A 19,686-nucleotide genomic window follows, 5' to 3' on the forward strand; every position below is an offset into this window, starting at 1 on the left:
CTACACAACACTGGGAAATAGAGGCCAGTGAAGTTGCCGTTAATCTACACTGCAGTAGTGACTGTGGAAGGTATAACCAGGTTCACAAGTGCAAGATTCTAAGTAACCTCTCTTTAGTAAGGAGGTGATTAGGAAGCCATGACCTCAGAATCCTGCAGACTTCCTAGAAGTCAGAAGCCATTAGGTATTTATAGGAGCTTAATGGTACTGTCTAGGTGTACTGGCTGTCTAGCACCCATCATAAAGCCATCAACTCCAACCCAACCCCCCGCACACCCACCTCCTACGCAAACTGCCAAGCTATACCACTTCATTTCATTTTATTTCATCAGCAGCTAACCAATAATTCTTTTATCTTTTTTCTTCCTTTCCCTGCCACAACAACAAAAAACTGTTTTGCATGAAATGCTTTGCTCGTGTATGATATTGTTGATTGAGATGAACATGTAGTGGATGATACAAGTAATGTTTCCCAACTCGCAAACGCTGCTGTCAAATATAATTGCCTGATATCATTGTAAAATGACATGAGTGCACCTGTGTGGTGTGCAAGTGAGCATGATTTTGGGTCCTGGGTTTATGGATTGAATCTGAACGTTTGAACTCATATTAATCTTCAACTTCGTCAAACTTGGTTTTACGAGCTGACTTTACATGCTATATATCCCACTGTTAATCCCTCATGAAACTAGATTTTTTTGATTCCATAAATACTTTCATGAAGTGATTTGCATGTAAATTAATGTCAGACTCCCAACAAAACATGGCTCCATTATGTATTCATAATCCTGCAAATTCAAAGTTTCATTTGATGAGTCAAGTTCACTTAAAAGTTTAACACATTCATGCAAGATCTGAAATTAGACTTTTACTGCATGTAAGTGTGCTGCTGAATGAATTTGTCCATATGTGGTTTGTTTGGTACCTTTAAGTAAGCTATACATGGGATTCCTAAGTGTATGTTTACATTACCATTCTGTGACTGACCAAAACAGGTCAGCCCTGTTACTTACATTATGGCTGCGTGCTTTAAACGACTTACCTAATGCCCCATCATTACCTGAAATGGGCCCCATGTCTCGCCTGTGGCTTGAAATAGCCCAGGAGCTGAGACTGCCACTGTCAACCCCCCCCTAATTTGCAGTTTCTTAAATAGCAGACTAGGACTTTGGCGCTGAAGATAAAGAGGCCTTGTGGTGGAAGACTCTTGGTGCAACTGCTGCGCGATTAAACAAATTCTACGTGGAGACACACCTTAGCAGTTCACTAATGGGACAGGCTTAAGGTGTCAATTCAGGTGCTTGTGAATAAGGCAGAGACTCAAGTCAACAACAGAGTTCATGTTATGCAACAGAAACTCAACAAGTTTTGACAACAGACTGATTCCTCAGAAAGGAAAATACTATATATGCATGTTGTTGGATTCATGCCATTATTTGGGTTTTTGATTGTATTTGATGATATGAATGACACACCTTGGTAGTTGTGGGTCGGAATTAATCACGTGCTACTGCCAACTCAACCATTGAAACAGACTTGTCAATAATGTGTTTATGCTGGAAAACAGTAATATCTAACCAATTTGAAGTCACGTTTAGTCTCCTTGAGGAAAAACTGCAAGATTCCGATGACTGACAATGCATCCGCAAAGAGCTATCCAAGTGAACAGCCTTATAAGTTCTGACGCATTGAAAATGGTCTTTATAGATGCAAACTACAATAGGTCTCAACTCAGTAAAGGTGCACCATGAGAATAAGTTCTTCTGCTCTGCTGATCTCTGTCCCCCTTCTCCCTGTCCTTAGATGGCCATAAAGAATAGCAACATAATGAGGCTGGGAGCAGCGGCTGACAACATGGGCAGATGTCCAGGAGGTTGCTCTAGGCTCTCAGCCAGCCAGCCAGGCAGCGGTGGTGGTGTGTGGTCAGTTGTGAACACCTGTCTGAATATTTACATTGTGGACAGCTGACCTGTGAGCTACTACAAGTGCCTCTCTGTTGATGTGTTATTTTAAATTGACAAGTAAAATAAAATGTGTGATGCCCATTTGCATCAAAACGCACTGAATAGTGTATTCTGTTTAACAGTCTCATTTAGTCGCAGCATGTGGAAATAAATCATTAACCATTGTGGTCCTGCTCCTGGTGGAAGGATGTCATGCACTACTAAAGACGCTGCTGCCCATCGTGAGCTGATCTGAGATGATCAAAGCCTTGTTACACATAAATACACACACCGCAAGTAACTACATTCCAGTCTGTTTCATTCTGACAATCAATGGTCCATTAGAATGACTGACGGCATGAATGAACTAAGACAAGATAACGCATGGCACCATTAATGCGTAACCGACAGGAATCCCATGTGTATGGCACGAGGAATAAAAACATATGACTTGGTGAAGGGGAATAATACTCGATATTATCACTAGACCCTCTGTGATTAACACGTCAAACCCCCATCGTGTGTTTTAGTCCTTACCTTCCAGCCAGCTGAGCTATTACTGTCGCCCTTATCCTTGAAATAGGGCACATAACGGACCATCCAGTCGTATATCTGTGACAGTGTGAGTCTCTTTTCTGGGGTGCTCTCAATGGCGCGGGTAATGAGATCCGCGTAGGACTGGTTCCCCCACGCGTTCCGCCGCGAGGATTTGGCTTTGCGCAGCGGTCCGCTCACATCGAGCGGCGCGCCAGCCAGGCATGGGTGCGTCGTGCCTGTGGGTGCCGGGGCGCCGGCTGGGTGCTTCAGTTCTCCCGGCGTTCCACCCACGAGCCCCGCTATACAAGCCGGGACGTCCTCTGGTTCCACCTTGATGTTGGCCAGTGGAAGAACCCCACTGACCTCTTGTCCACCGGGGAAATCCTCCGGGCATGGCAGCGGCCAGGTGCATGAGCGAGGCCGGCTCTGCGGCTCGAAATCCGAATCAACCTGATGAGTGTCTAATTCGTCGTCCTCCATCATCAACATTTACCCTTCAGTTAAAAATGGAGAAGAAAAAAAAAATCAAATAAAGAGCAAGGGAGGGAAATACCTCCACGATTCCCGTATCCAACAGTCCTATCACTTCACGTTGAAATTTGCCTTGTAATAATGCTATTAAGCTTACAGCCTGAATCAATCAAGAGGCAATTCAGCGGAGTAAAAGGATCATGATGAATACACAGCCTCAAAATCACAGCCTCGCGTGTAGAGACAAGAGAAGTAATAAAAGTAGTAATAATTTTTCGTCCATTTTACCTTGAGTAAAATATCAAAAAGGTGAATAAAATGCTTCCTATTTAAGTCCACATCACCAAAGGGCAGTCTATCTTTAACGCGTGTGAGAGCCAGTCATGGGGGCTTTTCAATCCAGTTGCAGCAACAGATGATATTTCAGATAAGGAGCATATTTGCAAAGCAGTCGTCGATAAATCCTCCAGAAGACACCGGGAAGAAAGGGGAAACAGAGGGAGAAATCACCAGAGCAGTGTTGAGAGCATCCACTGAGGCGATAATGCGTGATTACCGTGAATTATTAAATCTTCCAGTCTGCACGGATTAAGCTGGCAGCGGCACATTCAAGTCTATTCAGCCTGAACAGCACCCAACTGTCTGCAATTATAATGAAGAGGAGTGCGCATGACGAATCGATAAATTCCCAGTCTGAGAAATATAAAGAAAATAAAGATATAGTCCAGCGATCGAATTTCGTATCCACTTGTCAGGTTGATGAAATAGTCTTTTATCACACCTCCTCTTGCTACCCTCTATCCCCCTTGCCCTTTCTCACTCTCTCGGATCCCACACATGTTCTCATTTGCTTACAACTAGTTCCGTCGATGTGAACCGAGGATGACGCGCCGGCGCTGTAGTGGAGATGCTGCCAATTGGAGTGCGCTCACGAAATCAATACTCTCCGTACATGATTACAGCGAAATCCCTCTCTCTCTCTCTCTCTCTCTCTTGCTCGTTCCCCCTCCCTCTCTCTCCATCTCTGATATGAACAGAGGCAGCAAACCCCAAAATTCTTTATCCAAACTCTGCATAATAATCTTTCTGGCGAAGCGTCACCCGGCGCTTTGTGTGCAGCACTCCACGTCCAGTGGTGGATAAAACAAGAAAATGTGAAAATTACAAAAGGTGAAATTTCTTTATAATCCCGATTTTTTTCGGACTTTTAAAAATACAGTGTCTGATCTGCCTTCGTGCATAACAAATCGTCCCGTACAACGTGTGCAGCGTCCAAATGCCTTACAAAGAACCACGGTGCGCTGGAGGTTTCACCTCTGTTGATTATTTGCGGGCTATACCTCAGCCAGTGTGATTTTTTATGTCGATTAGACAGATTTAGTCCAGATTAGGAGAGATTAGGTAACCCTAGATTTTAATCCGGGAGGAGTGAGGTGAAAAAGGGTTTTTCAGAGGCCAGATTGAAAGATCATCTCTGCTCCGCACACCACCCAAAGTGAGGAGGCATAACATACTTGCACATTATCATCTCAAACCGCAAGACACGCTTCTCTGGCAGACACAGCCTTGGTCAGACCCATGTGCGTAATTCTGCTACACTGACCGAGTGGGATTCCGCCCATCCCCCCGCACCTGAATCTGACAGGTGGACACAAAGGGGCTCGGATCCAATTGGCTGTTTATTTCTCACATAAAAATGCTTTTCGACTTTTTTTATTGGGGTGGTAGCATCACACTCCACCTCGCATTTATCCAAAAGGAGTTGATGAGCTCCCAAGATATTCTTCATCAACAGTCTGCTTCATATTTTATATGCACACTGACACCTGCTTTGGCCCTCATTTATCAACCTAAGGTGGAAACCATGTGAGCGCAGAAATCCTCTTACGTCAGGCTTCACGTGGGATTCTTGAAACGATCGTATCACACCAATCAGAGCGTAAGAACGGTCGTACACTGATAAATGCAGCGGCTGGAAACGATCGCAATTTAAATATCACGACCCAATACATTCTTGGTTTTGAGGCCTCGCCCCTACAGTTTACGACATGGCCAGACCTAATCCGGCTAAGAAGAACTTTTCAGAGGTGGAGCTTGAAACCCTGACATCTCATCTTAATTTGCAGTAAAGTGTGTCCTATTTGGCATCCTAAAACTGTTATTTGGCTGTAGGAAGAATGCGGAATAGAAAGAGAAGTTTTTTTAATTTATACATCTTGACATACGTATAATCCTAATAGTAATATATAGGCTTATATTGCAATCTCTTAGACCTACATGTAGGTGTACCTGTATTTAAATAAACACACGGGAGCGGATTTTATGCAGTTTATTTATATATATATATATATATATTTTTAATTTCTCTTGTTTTTTTTCGTGAGTCAGAGCCAGCCATGAGCTGTGAGGGAGAGCGCTGTCCAACACTGCTCTCTGGGCATCGGGTCAGCTGGCTCCATCACTGGGCCTACATTTATGGCACCCTGTTTTCCTGCAAGATGTTGTGGAGACCCCCAAAGGCTAAAACAATGTTGCAGAATTTTTCTGGCGTGTAGAGTAGTTTTTTGTTTTTTCGCAGTCTACGCTCACGTTCAAATTGATAAATGCCTTGCTTGCGTAGGAATCGACGTACGCCCGTTCTACGCCTGTTAGGTCGTACGCACGTTTTATAAATGAGGGCCAATTTTACTTAATCATTGACTGTTACCAGCAGTCCTACCTTTACATACACACTGTCTGCAAACACACCTACAATTTCTGATAATATTTGGAAGGTAGGCAGCCATTCATGCAAGTGTTTTAATTGCCCATAATAATTAGTATGAACTATGGGGGCATGTTGGTATGAATGGACTGCATTAGCAATATTAAATAGCTGAAAAATTAATTGTTCCTCAACACCCAGGCGTATGTTCTCGGCAGAGTGAGAAACTTAAGAGGGGATTCTCTTTAAACAAATTTGTAGCTTTTAGCTGAAATAAAACACTCATATTTTAGAGTGACGCATGCACAGCTCATGAGCACCATCACAACAAGCATCTGTAGTAAAATTGCCTGAGGAACCCGCCCTGTTCGTGCAAAGTGTGCATGAACAGAAGCTATATTTATAAGTTGCACAACATGGCCACACTGTGTGCACTCAGACATTACTGATGTTGAGAAATGTGTGTCAAAAATAGCACGCCTTTAAAGGCGGAAGGATGTGTCATAGTCTGACATGGAATTTACTTAATGCTGAATATCAGTAGGATCAGATGGTTAAAATGCCATGTTGCTCATAGTTTGTTGGTGCAAAGGTCCTCAAGCCTTATTGCACTTAAATATTTGATTAATGGGAAATGATTCACTGTATGTTAACTATTATTTGGCCACTTACATGTGCCAAGAGTAAAAATCAAACAAATGCTGAAGAATACCAACCCTTTCATATCCTCTAGTCTGTAACACAATGTACTACTTGTGATTCTTGTTCACAAATCATAATTCTTGTTGCCATATTGTTGGTGACCCAAGACTACACAGTGCACATTATTAAACATGAAGTGAAAGAAAAGTAATTGTGAATACAAATGACTAGATTCAGAGGCGCACAGCAGGACTGCATCTCCAGCGAAACAAGAGTCAGGGAGGGGAGAGAACTCAGACAGACAGAGAGGAGCGAGGCCCAGACTTATAAAAACTACATATGTGTTCGGCCCCTTCCAGGTAGACTGCTACGCTGTCCCCATTCCAGACATTCCAGAGGCAGCGTGGCAAGCGTTAGTCTCTGAGTGGCTGATCCTGGAACAGCATGTTCTGCACAGCAGTAATCATCTCAGCAGCCACAAGCAAGGCAGAGCACCACATCAACAACAAGGCAGAGCTTTTTGCTTGTCAAAAAGTTATCTGGAATTTCATTCACATCAAGAAAAGGACACATTTTTCCCCCCATCAATTCCTCAAGGTCCATCCTCGTTTTCTTGGCCCTGTCACTCCAGACCTCTCTTGCAATCTCATGATGTTCTTCAATTAATCCCTGCAACCATTCTGCCCAGTGGGATTAGGACGAGAGGAAGATGGAGAAGCCACAAGAGCACCCTTGGGAGATCGATGCCGGTTTGGGAAAATACTTTGGCTAGTTCTCCTCCCCTCACAGCAGACAACCCACACACTCTAACAAGCATATGGGCTCCCAATGACACATGAAGGAGAGGGCTCAAATCCAAGTATTGGTAATGTTCCCGAGTAGACGAAGCTGGATGTCACCCCTTTGTGGCGCTGGCCCAAAGTAGGATGACTTAAAGACATCCTGCCCTGAGCAAGAGCCAGCTTTCTGTGGCATCTTGGCATGTTGTTGCCAACTATAAACATTAAGTCCAGAGGCAGCAAAGACAATTGGTGCCAAGTTTTAATTAAGACTGGGTTATGGAATGGAAAAGGCATGTGCAGGTGATGGCGTCTCTCCCCATTTCAGACGTCTAACAAAATATGATTAACCAACACTATCTACCTCGGCAAATTAATTGTATTTGAAAGTTAAAGACCCACAAGAACCAAAAGAGGAAAATCTGTGTGCACTCCTTTCATACCCAAAAGGGCAGCAAGCATAATTGGATTATAATAAACTGATGTCAAAGACGTTTAAAGGCAGTAGAGGCGAGTGGAGTTATGTTGATGCACAGAAATTGTGCACTCCAAATCAAGGATTCGGTATGTATTAAATATAAAAGAAACCATATCGCAATAAGATTGTACAATGTGTTATCAGGTGTCTATACTAGATCAACTAATCATTTAGGTATGTTATCAATGTATTGCTAGTTTAAGCTTCTCAAATCTCAAGGTGCTTTGCTCCAATTTATATCATTTTAAATTCAAGTAAAAATGCTTGCAGCTTTGCTGCAGTAGTTCAGCTGAAACGTGTCAGTACGAACCCACACTCAAAGCATCTTTTGAATCTCCGAATAACAATCCCACAATGAAAAGTAATCAGTTTGATGATCAGGTACACACTGTAAGTATAATCTCCTCTGACACCATATTCATACTTACCAGGATTTTTTGCATGCATGTGTTAGAAGAGAGTGTCACTCTAGTCTCGGTTCTTGAAATAAACCATGCAAAATACTATATTGGCTCTGGCAAATGAGTCAAATCCCTCACTTGTAGTAGTCCTCAGTTGGCAACATCCACAACAGTTGAGAAGGCCTGATGCCAAGACTCTGATTAGCCTAACTATGCCTCTGTTCTCCAGGCAATGTGGCATGGAGGTGCTGTGGGAGTCCAGCTCATCACCAAAGAGCACTGTGCTAAACACAAGTTTAAGTGGAAGAAAGCCAGCAGAATGTAGTGTATCCATGCTGGACATATAAAGCCTTAGGCAAGGAGGCATCTGCCTCTTTAATACATAATTCACTCAGAGCTGAAACATCACGCTTTAGTCCTTAGGGCCAGTAGTCTGCTTCTGGTTGTTGGAACATTAAACTGTCTCCATCAGATAATCCTGTCTCTCATTGACGGGCATTTTTGTGTACTTAATACCAAGCTACAACATTTGATGCCAAGCTATAACATTCGGTCAGATTTGAGCATAGATCTGATTTGCCTTCTTAACAGAGAAGCATCCTACAGAGATATAATGTAGTGTATCTAGGTACATCAAATGTATGTGGAAGCAATGTCATCTCACCTTTCCACCTCAGCAAGCTCGTCCTCAACAGCCTTGATATGCAGGTAGGTCAACATGTAGAGACAGCCATCTGCCCTCAAGCTCTCCCTTCAGACACGCACACGGTCACTTTACATTGCAAACCCTGCACTCGTCTTATTTCCCACATAATTATAACTGACAGGATGTGCATTAGTTACTTCGGTCTCCACAGCTGATTGGCCATAATGTGTGGACACACAAGTGTACAAGCCTATTTGGAATTTAACATGAAGAGTGAAGAACCTGCGGCAGTTGTAGTGCTTTCATGTGTAATAGTCCCAGCTCAAGTTCCCATAAAAGAGGCATTAATGGGTTAACAGTAGAAATGAGAGGGGAAGAGAGGGAAAATCAATGCTTTTGTTGAGGGGAAGAAAGAAAGGCTTTCACAGGTCTATGTATCATTAAGCAATTGAGAAAGCTAATTAAAGTGGGGGGAAAAGATGTGCAGATCTCACAGCTAATTATTTCCATGGCAACCACAGCTCCTGTAGATGATCTGAGGTGGCATTCAGCTGGCAAGACAGCCAGTTACACGAAGAGCAAGAGAGACCCCTAGTGGGATAAAATGAACATGTTCATGAAAAGCTATACAATCAACATATGAATATCTTTAAACATAGAACACAAATCAAATAAGGCTTCATTTAAAAATATATCACTTGAGTAGAACATGTAAAGGCCACTGTGCATCATACTTAGGGTCACTATATGAGCAGTCCACTATGGTTTTGTTATGTACATTTAAACTAATATAAAACTTAATGTTTGTAGGCGTTAATCCTGCCGTTTAAAGAGAATTAATGAACTTAAACTTATTTAAGAAATAAATTCCCAGTCAACTAGAGAACTATGTCCTGTTCTACAATTATGACAAATATCACTTTGGTGTTTTTTTTAATAATACTTACTTATTTTACTGCATCACACTTGCTTCTTACACTTTTTATATTTATTCCCAAACACATCCATATTGTTTCTTCAAAAACATAGTGAACACCACGGTGCGATGGAGGATTCTTCTGCAGGAGCTTCCTAATGGATGCATCAATAGATGAAAAAGTGATAAGATTACTATGTCAAAACCACGCTTTGGTGGAATGCAGTCATGTTTTGTAGTAATTGTGGAGTCATTTTCCAAATTGACCAGAAGTGTAACCATTACATCAAAGTTAAACTGTATTTAATTTTAGTTCGACAGAAAACAGTATTTATATTTAAAAAAGAAAAGAAAAAAAAAACGGTATAATATGTCCATGTCAAGGCAGTCAGAAATGACTTGATGCACTAATTGATGTCAGTTAATGTCTCTGTTTGCTGGGGTCAATCTTCTCCAGGTGAACCAGGGGCTTTAGTTGCTCAGCAAAGCTGCGCATGTCCTCTGAGACAGTGTCTTGGCCAGCGGGAGCTGTCACACTCAGCTCCACCAAGAATGAAAGTGATAGACGTTCTGTGTTCTCTGTGTTCCCCGGTACTAGGATGCGTGACAGCTTGCTAACCACAACTTTCATAGCACCTTTGCGGAAAATGTGGCCATTGGCCACAAACTCATGGTCCATGCGGAAGCCCATCTCATTAAGGAACTCCGGCAGGCTGTGAGAGGCAGCCACGTCAACACAGTTGCGCACCAGTGCATGGCGGCTCTTGTCTCCCACTTCAGGTTGGCCTAGGTAGCGTAGGTGCCACGGTGATGTGGGATGGGAGAGGGAGCGCCGGGCACGAAGAATGAAAGGGTTCCCTTGTTGGCCTTTCAGAAGATAAACCAGTTCATGATCGGTAAAGGTCTCAGGTTCCATGTTGTCACATAGACCTCGAAGACGATGCAATAGGCTTTGAAGGGCTTGGTCTAACACACTGCCTGCATTAATAACGGGTAGAGAGAAGCAGATAGTATAAATAGTAAACAACATGTAAACAATGTGGTGTAATGATCTGGGTTGCAAAATATGTTTTACTGTAGCTTTGATATAGATTTACACAATTAAAAACTTCTCCAACATTACATCAGCTGAGATTCCTAAAGACACAGAGAGCTGAGACAGAAAGGAAACAGAACTTTGTCAGAAAGACAACAGAGACAGCAAATATTCTTCCAAGTAGTAAGTTAAGTTTAAAGAGCTGTTTTCCTACCTTCATGAAGGACATTATAAACAGTTTTTGATTAAACTGTTTTTAAGACTTTCATCTGGTAATGTTTCCATTGTATTTTAATATGTTTCTAAAATGTTTTCCTGGTGGGACATGATACTATAACTTTATATCAATGAGGGCGGACTACATCATCAGAACAACAAGAGTACCAGAGCATGTAGCCCATGTCAAAAACGTTCCGGCAGTTTTTTTAATTTTCATTTGTCTCCAATCTATATACACTACTAAATAGTCTTATTCTCATTTGAGATTTCCTGTCATCATTCCAACATCATGTGCTTGTTATCTTTAAATAAGAAATTATGATTTGGGATCTATATTTATAGCACTTTCAAACATTACACATGAAGTTGACAAGTTATCTTATACCACCATAGCAGTAACGTAACTCTAAACATGTTAATCATCGCATATATTCTTTGTATCATTCAGTCTTACAGGCCATGTTAAATACTTATAGTTAATTTAGATAGGTTTCATTTTCTACCTTCTAATGTTTCGGGTTTAACGTTAGCTCACCTTGAAGCAGGTATTCCATCATATTGATCGTGCCCCCAGTGACAGGCATCACTGTAACAGGAGGAGCTTCCATCTTTTCTCAGGCAATGCGTTGTTACTGAATCTGAAGAAGCATGTTATTAGCTAGCATTAGTGTTGAATCGGTGGCGTACAAGTAACGTTACCGTCTACACTAGGTAGGGTTAGACAGTTAACTGAGATGTCAATTTCAAACGCTTAACTTTTGCTAACGTCAACCCTATTTTATACAGTTTATGCTGTTAACCAGTGTTATCTAAATAAAGCAAACTGGCTAATTACCTAACGCTACATAGCTAATTACCTAATGTTACGTTAGTTAGCTAGCGTTAGTTAACAGCTAACGGAAATAATTGTTGCTTTATTATCGCTGCCGTTAACAGTGGCTACCCGAAAAACCCCAAACAAAATGCAGCTATTCACTTGTTGGGGCGTGTAGGATAAAGGTTAGTGTGGTCATCTTCGGTAGAACCTCCACAGTAAAGACCGAGGATCCGGTAGGCCTCACCGTGTTCGATCTATAGCTAGCTGTGTGCTCTATCGACACACAGCTAGCTAGTAGCTACCCAGCTAGCTAGCAAAGACAGCACTAATTAGCTAGCCACAATGTAAACTCAGACGCAGGTTAGCGTGCTAAGCGTTTCAACGTTAACTCACTTAAATGGGATGACACATTATCTGTGGAAACCAAGAGCCTAGGAAAAACAAAAAAAGCAAATTGTTCGGTTAATTCTCAGAGAAAAAATAAACCCCGGCAGCACTGAATGAAAAGAATATTTCTTACTCGGCTTTTTATTTGCCGCGGTACTTGGCATCCAACTTTGAGGCGCATTACAGCCACCTACTGGAGTAACGAAAATATAGCGTTGGTAATAAAAATACAAAATTCTCCTCAAGTTAGAATGCTAGACGCACAATATCTAAATGTTAGACCTAGTTCAGTTAAAATGTAATTAATTTGTAATTAATGTAATTATTAAAATGTGATGAATTTAATGTATGTAATATGTTGCCTATATTATAGCCTACATATTTTAACGTTAACTGTAACGTTATTTAAATGTTTACTTTTACCTTCTTCAGGTTTATTGTCCTTGTTTTCGGCCGTAGGCCGGTACCTATTTCTGTGTATGTACATTAGCAACAAAAAACAAGAGTCAAATTTGTTAACACTTGTGGGCCACTGAAGCTGATTCTGATTTCAGTTAACGTTATAGGCCTATTACTGGATTCTCATTATGATGCATAGACGTGTGAGCAGTGGTGGAAGAACTCAGATAAAATCTTAGTTCAAAAGTGCTGCATACCAAATATTTTGCAGGTGCAGAAGTACAAAATGTGCTGAGGATGAATCAAATAATTTATTAGGAGGCTAAGGAGGTGCAACATAATATCTTTATTTCATGAAAAGATAAGCACTGCACAATATTATATAATGTTCTTATTTGTTCAGGTTACTTCAACCTCTTAATTGCACTCACATCTGATATCCTGTTCTTGCAGTTTTCTATGATATGACACATTTGGAAAGTTCCGATAAAAGCTTAGACTTGCAACTTTTGTCTTCAACAAAGTATTTCATATATGATTGCAATGATTAATAAGCAAGCCGCAATCATTGTTGTTACTAGTCACAGTGGAAAAGATTTAAACAAGCCATTCTATGTTTCAAATCTAGAAGGTGACCAGTTGGGAGAACAAGTATTGGATTCACCACCGATTTGGCAGGTTTTCCGACTTACAAAGCATGTAGAGGTCTGTAATTTCTTTTATCATAGTTACACTTCAACTGTGAGAGACGGAATCTTAAACAAAAATCCAGAAAATCACATTATATGATTTTTAAATAATTATTTAGCATTTTATTGCAGAACATAAGTAATTGGTCACCTACCAAACAGTAAGAATTCCAGCTCTCACAGATCTGTTAGTTTTTCTTGAAGAAGTCCTACTGTTCTCCACTCAATATTAACTCCACCTGTTTGAACTTATTATCTGTATAAAAGACACCTGTCCACACACTCAATCAAACAGACTCCAACCGATCCACAATGGCCAAGACCAGAGCGCTGTGAAAGGACATCAGGGATAAAATTGTAGACCTTCACAAGACTGGGATGGGCTAAAGGACAACAGGCAAGCAACTTGATGAGAAGGCAACAACTGTTGACGCAATTATTAGAAACTGGAAGAAGTTCAAGCTGGCGGTCAATCTCCCTCGGTCTGGGGCTCCATGCAAGATTTCACCTTGTGCGGCATCAATGATCATGAGGAAAGTGAAGGATCAGAACAGAAATACACAGCAGGACCTGGTCAATGACCGGAAGAGAGCCGGGACCACAGTCTCAAAGAAAACCATTTGTAACACACTAAGCCGTCATAGATTAAAATCCTGCAGCGTACACAAGGTCCCCCTGCTCAAGCTGGTGCATGTCCAGGCCGTCTGAAGTTTGCCAATGACTATCTGGATGATCCAGAGGAGGAATGGGAGGTCATGGGGTGTGATAAGACAAAAATAGAGATTTTTGGTCTAAACTCCACTTGGAGGTGGAAACATTATTCTTTGGGGAGCTCTTCTGCAAAGGTGACAGGTTAACTGCACCATATTGAGGGGAGGATAGATGTGGCCATGTATCGCAAGATCTTGGCCAACAACCTCCCATCCTCAGTAAGAGCATTGAAGATTAAAGGTGGCTGGGACTTCCATCATGACAACTACCCACAACACACAGCCAGGGCAACTAAAAGTGGCTCTGTAGAAGCATCTCAAGGTCCTGGAGTTGCCTAGCCAGTCTGCAGACCTGAACCCAATAGAATGGAGGAGAGGGCCAAAATCCCTGCTGCAGTGTGTGCAAACCTGGTCAAGAACTACAGGAAACGTATGATCTCTGTAATTGAAAACAAAGGTTTCTGTATTAAATATTCAGTGCTGCTTTTCTGATGTATCCAATACTTATGTCATGCAATAAAATGCAAATCAATTATTTAAAAATCATACAATATGATTTTCTGGATTTTTGTTTTAGATTCCGTCACTCACATTTGAAGTGTACCTATGACAAAAAATTACAGACCTCTACATGTTTGTAAGTAGGAAAACCTGCAAAATTAGCAGTGTTTCAAATACTTGTTCTCCCCACTGTAGTTTCCAAATTGATGTAGTGGAGTTAAAGGATGCAATATATCTATCTCCCGGGCCAATGCAAGTAAAGTATAACATCCCATAAATCTAAGCTTGGATCATTTCACCCAGTTAGGAAACTTTCTAGTCCGACCCAAAGCTTCAAAATTCCCCTTTAGAACCGCGTGGGTGAAGTTCCAAACCCTTTTTCTAATGAAAGACTATAGGAACTATCATAACAGTGGAATTTATGGAATTGTTCTCTGTACTTTTATTTCACTATACACACAACTACTGTCACTGCTCATATGATTGTTTGTTGTCTTAGCAGGTCTCCTGATGACAATTGATGAATAAACCACTGCAGTCTCCTCTTCCTCCTGTAATACAAAGTAAAAATTACATTACAACAACAAAACAACACACACATGCTTGTTTATTGCTGCATGGTAGATAGTAATAGGTTATGAAATCATCACAACCATATTTATATAACACTTACCCTGCCATTCCTGCCCCAGCAACAATGGTGAACAGGAAACGCTTTGAAGACATAAAAACAGAATCAGGGGGGGGCATGCCTAGCATTGTCCAACATCTACTTCTTTTTCAAGGCAGCATAACAATATACAAACAGGAAGTTCAATAAGACAAAGAGCTGCATGTCCTACCTGCCCACAATCTTTGTCTGAAGTAGCAAATTAAAAGTGTGATTAAAATAAGAAATGTAAGGGCTGCTGATGTTCCATAAACAACTGGAATCAGATATTCAAGCTCTGTAGGTATATCTGTAAAACCAAAAAACATAAGAGGTGTAATTCCTTTGCTTTTGGCTATGACCTCGTTAAAGAGAGATACAGCAAAACACCCACCTGTTGTTTTGTTTAAAGCATTTGATGGTCCATGAGTGCTGTTAACTGAACTGCATCCATCAGACATTTGCTTTGCACTGCAATTTATTCCATTTGTATCTACAAACACTGATATTGTCCTTGTGCCTGTCTCCACATTGAGTGTGCTTTTTGGTTTGATTTTACTGAATTCCATGTCACACATCACAGTACAAGAAACAGATGTGTCATCACTGTGGTGTACTGTAATAAAGCAAACAAATATTCAAAGTTAAGCAGTCAATTTTGACAAAAGACATGCGTGTGTGTGTGTTTATATCTCACCTGTTATTACACACAAGTTGATTGTAAGCAGCTTCTGCTTGTGGCTATTACATCCACTTTTCCAGCAGGTATATTTCCCGACATTGGCTCTTTTGACATTTACAATGTGTATAGACTTGTCCGAAATCACAAAGTCTGATTCGGATCCTTGTACCAAGTTCCTGAATTCACTCATGTTACTTGCTTGAAATGTCCATTTGAAGCTACTCATTTCGCCCGGACATGCATGAGTAAAACTTCTGCCTGCAATAACGTAGACCGTCTTATCAGTTTCTTTCAGAATTTCTGAAAAAAAGATATATTGTTTGAATAGAGGATTGGCTCGGAAATGTATATAACAGGATACAAAAAGCAGTTGGGTACTAAATATTCAGTTTAAAGAGAACAAATGATGGTAATCCCAATAGATCTGACCTTTCTTTACGCTGATGACTATGTCCGCTTTCTCACACCAGTAAAGCCCTTGATCATCCTCTGTGAAATAATCAATGACCAAAGAACCATTGTGTGACACCTTCATTCTGTAGCGCAAGCGGGGCTGATGGCGTTGCACTCCATTTTTATCTTGAAAATAGATCTGGATTGGATAATGATGTTCATCTTTCTTGTAAAACCATTTTATAGATTGTAAATCACTTCTGTAATGTTGACAAGGTATCACAGCTGGACATCCCAGTGAGAATTGAAGGTGAGTTGTGGCTGTCAAAATATAAGTTTTCTGTTAATAATAATATTAAATTGAATTTGTATAGCGCTTTTCCCAAGCTCAAAGTCGCTTGAGTGTTAAACACTCAATAGTAGTTTAACAAATGTAAAATATGAATAATGCATTACCAGACATCACTAACTTCCTAGAATTGTAATTTAAATACAGCGTAATACCAATGATTAAGTAAGTTACTTACAATTTTCGGAGGAGAAAGTAGATGAGTTCCAAATAATCAAAAGAAAAATAAAGGCCTTTTGCATGGTGCCTGGGGCACTCAAATCTCTTACAATAAAAAAAACTGAGACAATACTGAACAGATGAAACACCCCCTCTGTGGTTGTGTTTTACTGCTTGCTCATCAAAACACAGTTATAAAACTGCATCGCATCAAAGGTTTTAGATTGAGCTAACTTCACGTTGACACATCGGAAGTGGTCCAACAGCCAATGCAGAGGAAATTTACCGTGGCTTTCACCCACACTGTTTTTCTGATGGTGAGGCATTTATTCCACTGCTTGCATTAGCATAGGTGTTGATCCAATGTACTGTATGCAACATCAACAAGTCTAATTTCTCACATAACGGTGTCACACTGTGCTCACTGCCGCTTCTACATCTACAATATTAGATCACTTGAGTAGGCCTAAAACAAAAGCTAATTGTGCTGTCAATTTACTTCACTGATCTGCTAATCTTAAACTTATCTAGAGTTTCTCGCAATGACTCTTACTTTACTTCATACAACATAGATTCCCCTTTTTGAAGTAGCATAGGTGTTGAGATACAGTATATGCAGAAATAACACGAGTCATTTTTCACGTAAAGGTGTCAAATTGTTTCTGCTCACTGCTGTGTATTTGGGTAAAACAAAAACTAATTGTGTGATGCAATTTACTCATCTGGCAATTTGAACTGACCTTTATTTCATAAATTAGGTTAATCTGCGCTGTAGTAAAAGTGCTAAAGTTTTTTTTTTTTGTATAGGTTGCTCTGAAGGTGAAAAAATATAATTTATGTTATTAACACAGAGCAGACACCCGTAACAAGCACCATGTATGGAAAGTGCAAAACGGATAAGTGAGTCACATGTAAGAAACAACGAGCTAACGCTGAGGACTTAAAATGTTGTTGCATCGTTCAGTCATGAGCTGCTTAAAGTTTTGATGTTGTGATTTTACACATTTTAGAATGTGGACAATCAGTGATGAGCAGCACCACACATTTCAAAAACATCCGGAGAGTTAGCACCTCTCTAAAACATGATCAAAATCTTCTGTTCTTTCCCATAAACTCACAGATACGTTGTGAAGGGAAAATGTTGACCGATTCTGCGAGATTTCCGAGATTTGTCTGTTACTCCAAGATGTTTTATTAGGTGCATTCTGTTCCAAATCTTTATCAGAAGCACTTTGCTCCAGTAATTCTGAAAATGTCTTATCATACACATGCCAGACCGATGGGAGCGAGGCTATCCAAGGCTACAGGACATTTTATTCTTATACAATATATTCTTCTTCAGTAGCCTTCCAAGTTTAATATTAAAATGATATACATATACTGTATGTAAGAAATATGGTTCAATTTAAACTAACTAAATAAATAGTTTTAAGTTTCTGAAATGGTAGCTGTGGGTTACATCTTCCTACTTTGTAATCAAAATTATGTTATGCCTACTTAAATAAAGATCTAATTGAGAATTTAAGATGTGACTGGTGTTATGGAAAAAGTATAGGGGGCGGAAAACTACCGCATCAAACTTGTGAGATCTGTGAGATCGTGGCTGCGTTTCACTAGTTTTTCCTACACTTCCCCTCAGCCCTTGGTATAATTTCCAGCCTAAATTATACGGATCGACGTAGGGCTAGGCCTACTGCTTTAAGTTCGTTTTTTTATTCATATATATTTTTTAAATTATTAATAATTATTGCATTCTAGCCCTGTTTTATGTTAATTCTATGTCTGATATGTCATGCAATTTCCTTATTGTACAGTAGGTCTATTTCTTGTATGAAAGGGAACATACAAATATTATTTCTAAATAGTATTACTGCTTTTTCTCTTCTCTTAATACATCAATGGGGAGAGCGAGGGCAAGTGCTTAGGAGAAGTGAACGGGGGCATGTTGACCCACTATTGAAACTTAGCCAAAGTGAGATGCGTCTCTTCAGGCGCCATCTTGGGTCGGACACCCAACCCGTTCTGACCATAATAAGTGTTTTACAACATTTAACTGTTACGAACGTGTTGAATTTAATATCAGAGTCCTTTTAATAAACGTAAAGTGTGCTGCCATGACACTAAATTAAGCTAACGCTATGTCAGGTATAGTTTAAAAAAAAAATTAAAATTATGTTTTTTATGTAGCCATGCTCTGGGTAGCTGGACTGAACTGCACAGCTGAGTGTTAATAGAGAGTTAAAGCTTTGGCTAGTGCGTAACCTTTTAATATTAGCCTAATGAATGTCCATTACATTCAAGCCACTGCCGAGTTGCTACACAGCTAATACTAGGCCTATCTGCACCACATAACTTTCTCTCTGTATTTCTCAGTATGGTTATGTTTAGAAGATGGAGTTATCAATTGACTTTGCGCGGTCATGATGGCTTCGTGAACGCGCTGACAGTTTGTTGTCGATAGGCTATAGAATTCATCATGGAGGCGGCAGAACTTGTAGGCTACGCACTAGCTATTTACAAAGGACAAGGTAGCGTATTTTGTATATCACCCCTTAATTTTAATTTAACCAAGCCTGTCTCTAATAGCTTACATGTCATTTGTAACAGACCTACCTCGACAGACATAGCCTACATAATGAGGAGGCATTATAGTCCGTCCCAATAAGGCGGCCGCTTCGACGTATCGCTCCAATGAACAGCAGCGAGCATATATTTACCCGCACATAGGTTACTTTGCAGTTTGTTTTGCACCTCACTTGGTTTCTATCATCTTCCAGCGAGACATCAACAGGAATGGAGTCAACTGACGCTTTCGTGACATTTCAGTTGGGCTGGCCCCAAATGCATCACTTGTTTGCTCTACTTTGTCTTGTTGCCGTCGTCAAATTAACAATGTTGCTCGCCGAAAGAAGGGATGCGTTTCGAAAAATTGAAGCTTTTCCAGGACCACCCGCACACTGGTTTTTCGGACACGTGAAGGAGGTAATTCCGTCAACAGTAATGTTCAGTAACGTTGCAGCCTCTGCAACTTTGTGCACCTGAAAAAAAAGAGAAAAAGTGGTTTGAAAGTCGGAATAAGGATTGTAGGCCTAATTTAATCATTTATCAAGGGCTCATAGCATGCATTGCATTGATGTTGATTGTAGCTGTTTGTAGCCCCTTTGCCCAAATATATATAT

At 40.5% G+C, this 19,686-nt stretch overlaps 4 protein-coding genes and 1 long non-coding RNA gene across 8 annotated transcripts in view; 2 read left to right on the forward strand and 3 right to left on the reverse strand.

The window, feature by feature from the left end:
• LOC117946498 (forkhead box protein O3-like) overlaps positions 1 to 4,095 on the reverse strand; it is a 30,825-nt gene extending 26,730 nt beyond the window's left edge. Inside the window, exons 1-2 of the mRNA XM_034874683.1 lie at positions 3,240 to 4,095; positions 2,481 to 2,974 (exon numbers count right to left, since the gene is read on the reverse strand). Of these exons, the coding sequence (XP_034730574.1) occupies positions 2,481 to 2,969 (489 nt within the window). The 5' untranslated portion in view covers positions 2,970 to 2,974; positions 3,240 to 4,095. The remainder of the gene's footprint in view (positions 1 to 2,480; positions 2,975 to 3,239) is intronic.
• A 5,776-nt stretch (positions 4,096 to 9,871) lies between these two features.
• On the reverse strand, positions 9,872 to 12,169 carry med18 (mediator of RNA polymerase II transcription, subunit 18 homolog (yeast)). 3 transcript variants are annotated; one of them, XM_034874867.1, is made up of 3 exons: positions 12,110 to 12,169; positions 11,308 to 11,410; positions 9,872 to 10,495 (listed from the first exon to the last, which is right to left on the reverse strand). In XM_034874867.1, exons 2-3 carry the CDS (start codon positions 11,378 to 11,380, stop codon positions 9,939 to 9,941), a joined length of 630 nt encoding a protein of 209 aa, XP_034730758.1. In that variant the 5' UTR covers positions 11,381 to 11,410; positions 12,110 to 12,169; the 3' UTR covers positions 9,872 to 9,938. The 3 variants fall into 3 exon arrangements, with proteins under 3 accessions (XP_034730758.1, XP_034730757.1, XP_034730756.1); XM_034874866.1 differs by having other exon boundaries at positions 11,983 to 12,151; XM_034874865.1 differs by lacking the exon at positions 12,110 to 12,169 and adding an exon at positions 11,716 to 11,847.
• LOC117946604 lies at positions 11,729 to 15,593 on the forward strand. The gene is made up of 2 exons (XR_004657057.1): positions 11,729 to 11,822; positions 14,778 to 15,593. It is a non-coding gene; the product is annotated as an uncharacterized LOC117946604 (long non-coding RNA).
• Positions 14,565 to 16,328, reverse strand: LOC117946602. Of its 2 annotated transcripts, XM_034874864.1 has the most exons (6): positions 16,036 to 16,328; positions 15,622 to 15,906; positions 15,319 to 15,540; positions 15,118 to 15,234; positions 14,949 to 14,989; positions 14,565 to 14,826 (listed from the first exon to the last, which is right to left on the reverse strand). In XM_034874864.1, exons 1-6 carry the CDS (start codon positions 16,139 to 16,141, stop codon positions 14,695 to 14,697), a joined length of 903 nt encoding a protein of 300 aa, XP_034730755.1. In that variant the 5' UTR covers positions 16,142 to 16,328; the 3' UTR covers positions 14,565 to 14,694. The 2 variants fall into 2 exon arrangements, with proteins under 2 accessions (XP_034730755.1, XP_034730754.1); XM_034874863.1 differs by having other exon boundaries at positions 15,118 to 15,540.
• Positions 16,329 to 19,080: 2,752 nt separating this feature from the next.
• Positions 19,081 to 19,686, forward strand: part of LOC117946817 (cytochrome P450 4B1) — a 30,966-nt gene continuing 30,360 nt past the window's right edge. The window contains exon 1 of the mRNA XM_034875210.1: positions 19,081 to 19,489. Coding sequence (XP_034731101.1) covers positions 19,301 to 19,489 — 189 coding nt within the window. The 5' untranslated portion in view covers positions 19,081 to 19,300. The remainder of the gene's footprint in view (positions 19,490 to 19,686) is intronic.

Source organism: Etheostoma cragini, chromosome 6 (assembly GCF_013103735.1).
Source record: "Etheostoma cragini isolate CJK2018 chromosome 6, CSU_Ecrag_1.0, whole genome shotgun sequence".
Classification (NCBI taxonomy): domain Eukaryota; kingdom Metazoa; phylum Chordata; class Actinopteri; order Perciformes; family Percidae; genus Etheostoma; species Etheostoma cragini.

Excerpts from the sequence above, each read along its gene's own strand:
- med18 (XM_034874867.1), bottom strand. The coding sequence starts at position 11,380 with ATGGAAGCTCCTCCTGTTACAGTGATGCCTGTCACTGGGGGCACGATC. Across the intron at positions 10,496-11,307 it reads GATGGAATACCTGCTTCAAG|GCAGTGTGTTAGACCAAGCC; the intron begins GTGAGCTAACGT and ends TTATTAATGCAG.
- LOC117946602 (XM_034874863.1), bottom strand. The coding sequence starts at position 16,141 with ATGAAGGTGTCACACAATGGTTCTTTGGTCATTGATTATTTCACAGAG. Across the intron at positions 15,907-16,035 it reads AGTCATCAGCGTAAAGAAAG|AAATTCTGAAAGAAACTGAT; the intron begins GTCAGATCTATT and ends TCTTTTTTTCAG. Across the intron at positions 15,541-15,621 it reads CAACTTGTGTGTAATAACAG|TACACCACAGTGATGACACA; the intron begins GTGAGATATAAA and ends GCTTTATTACAG.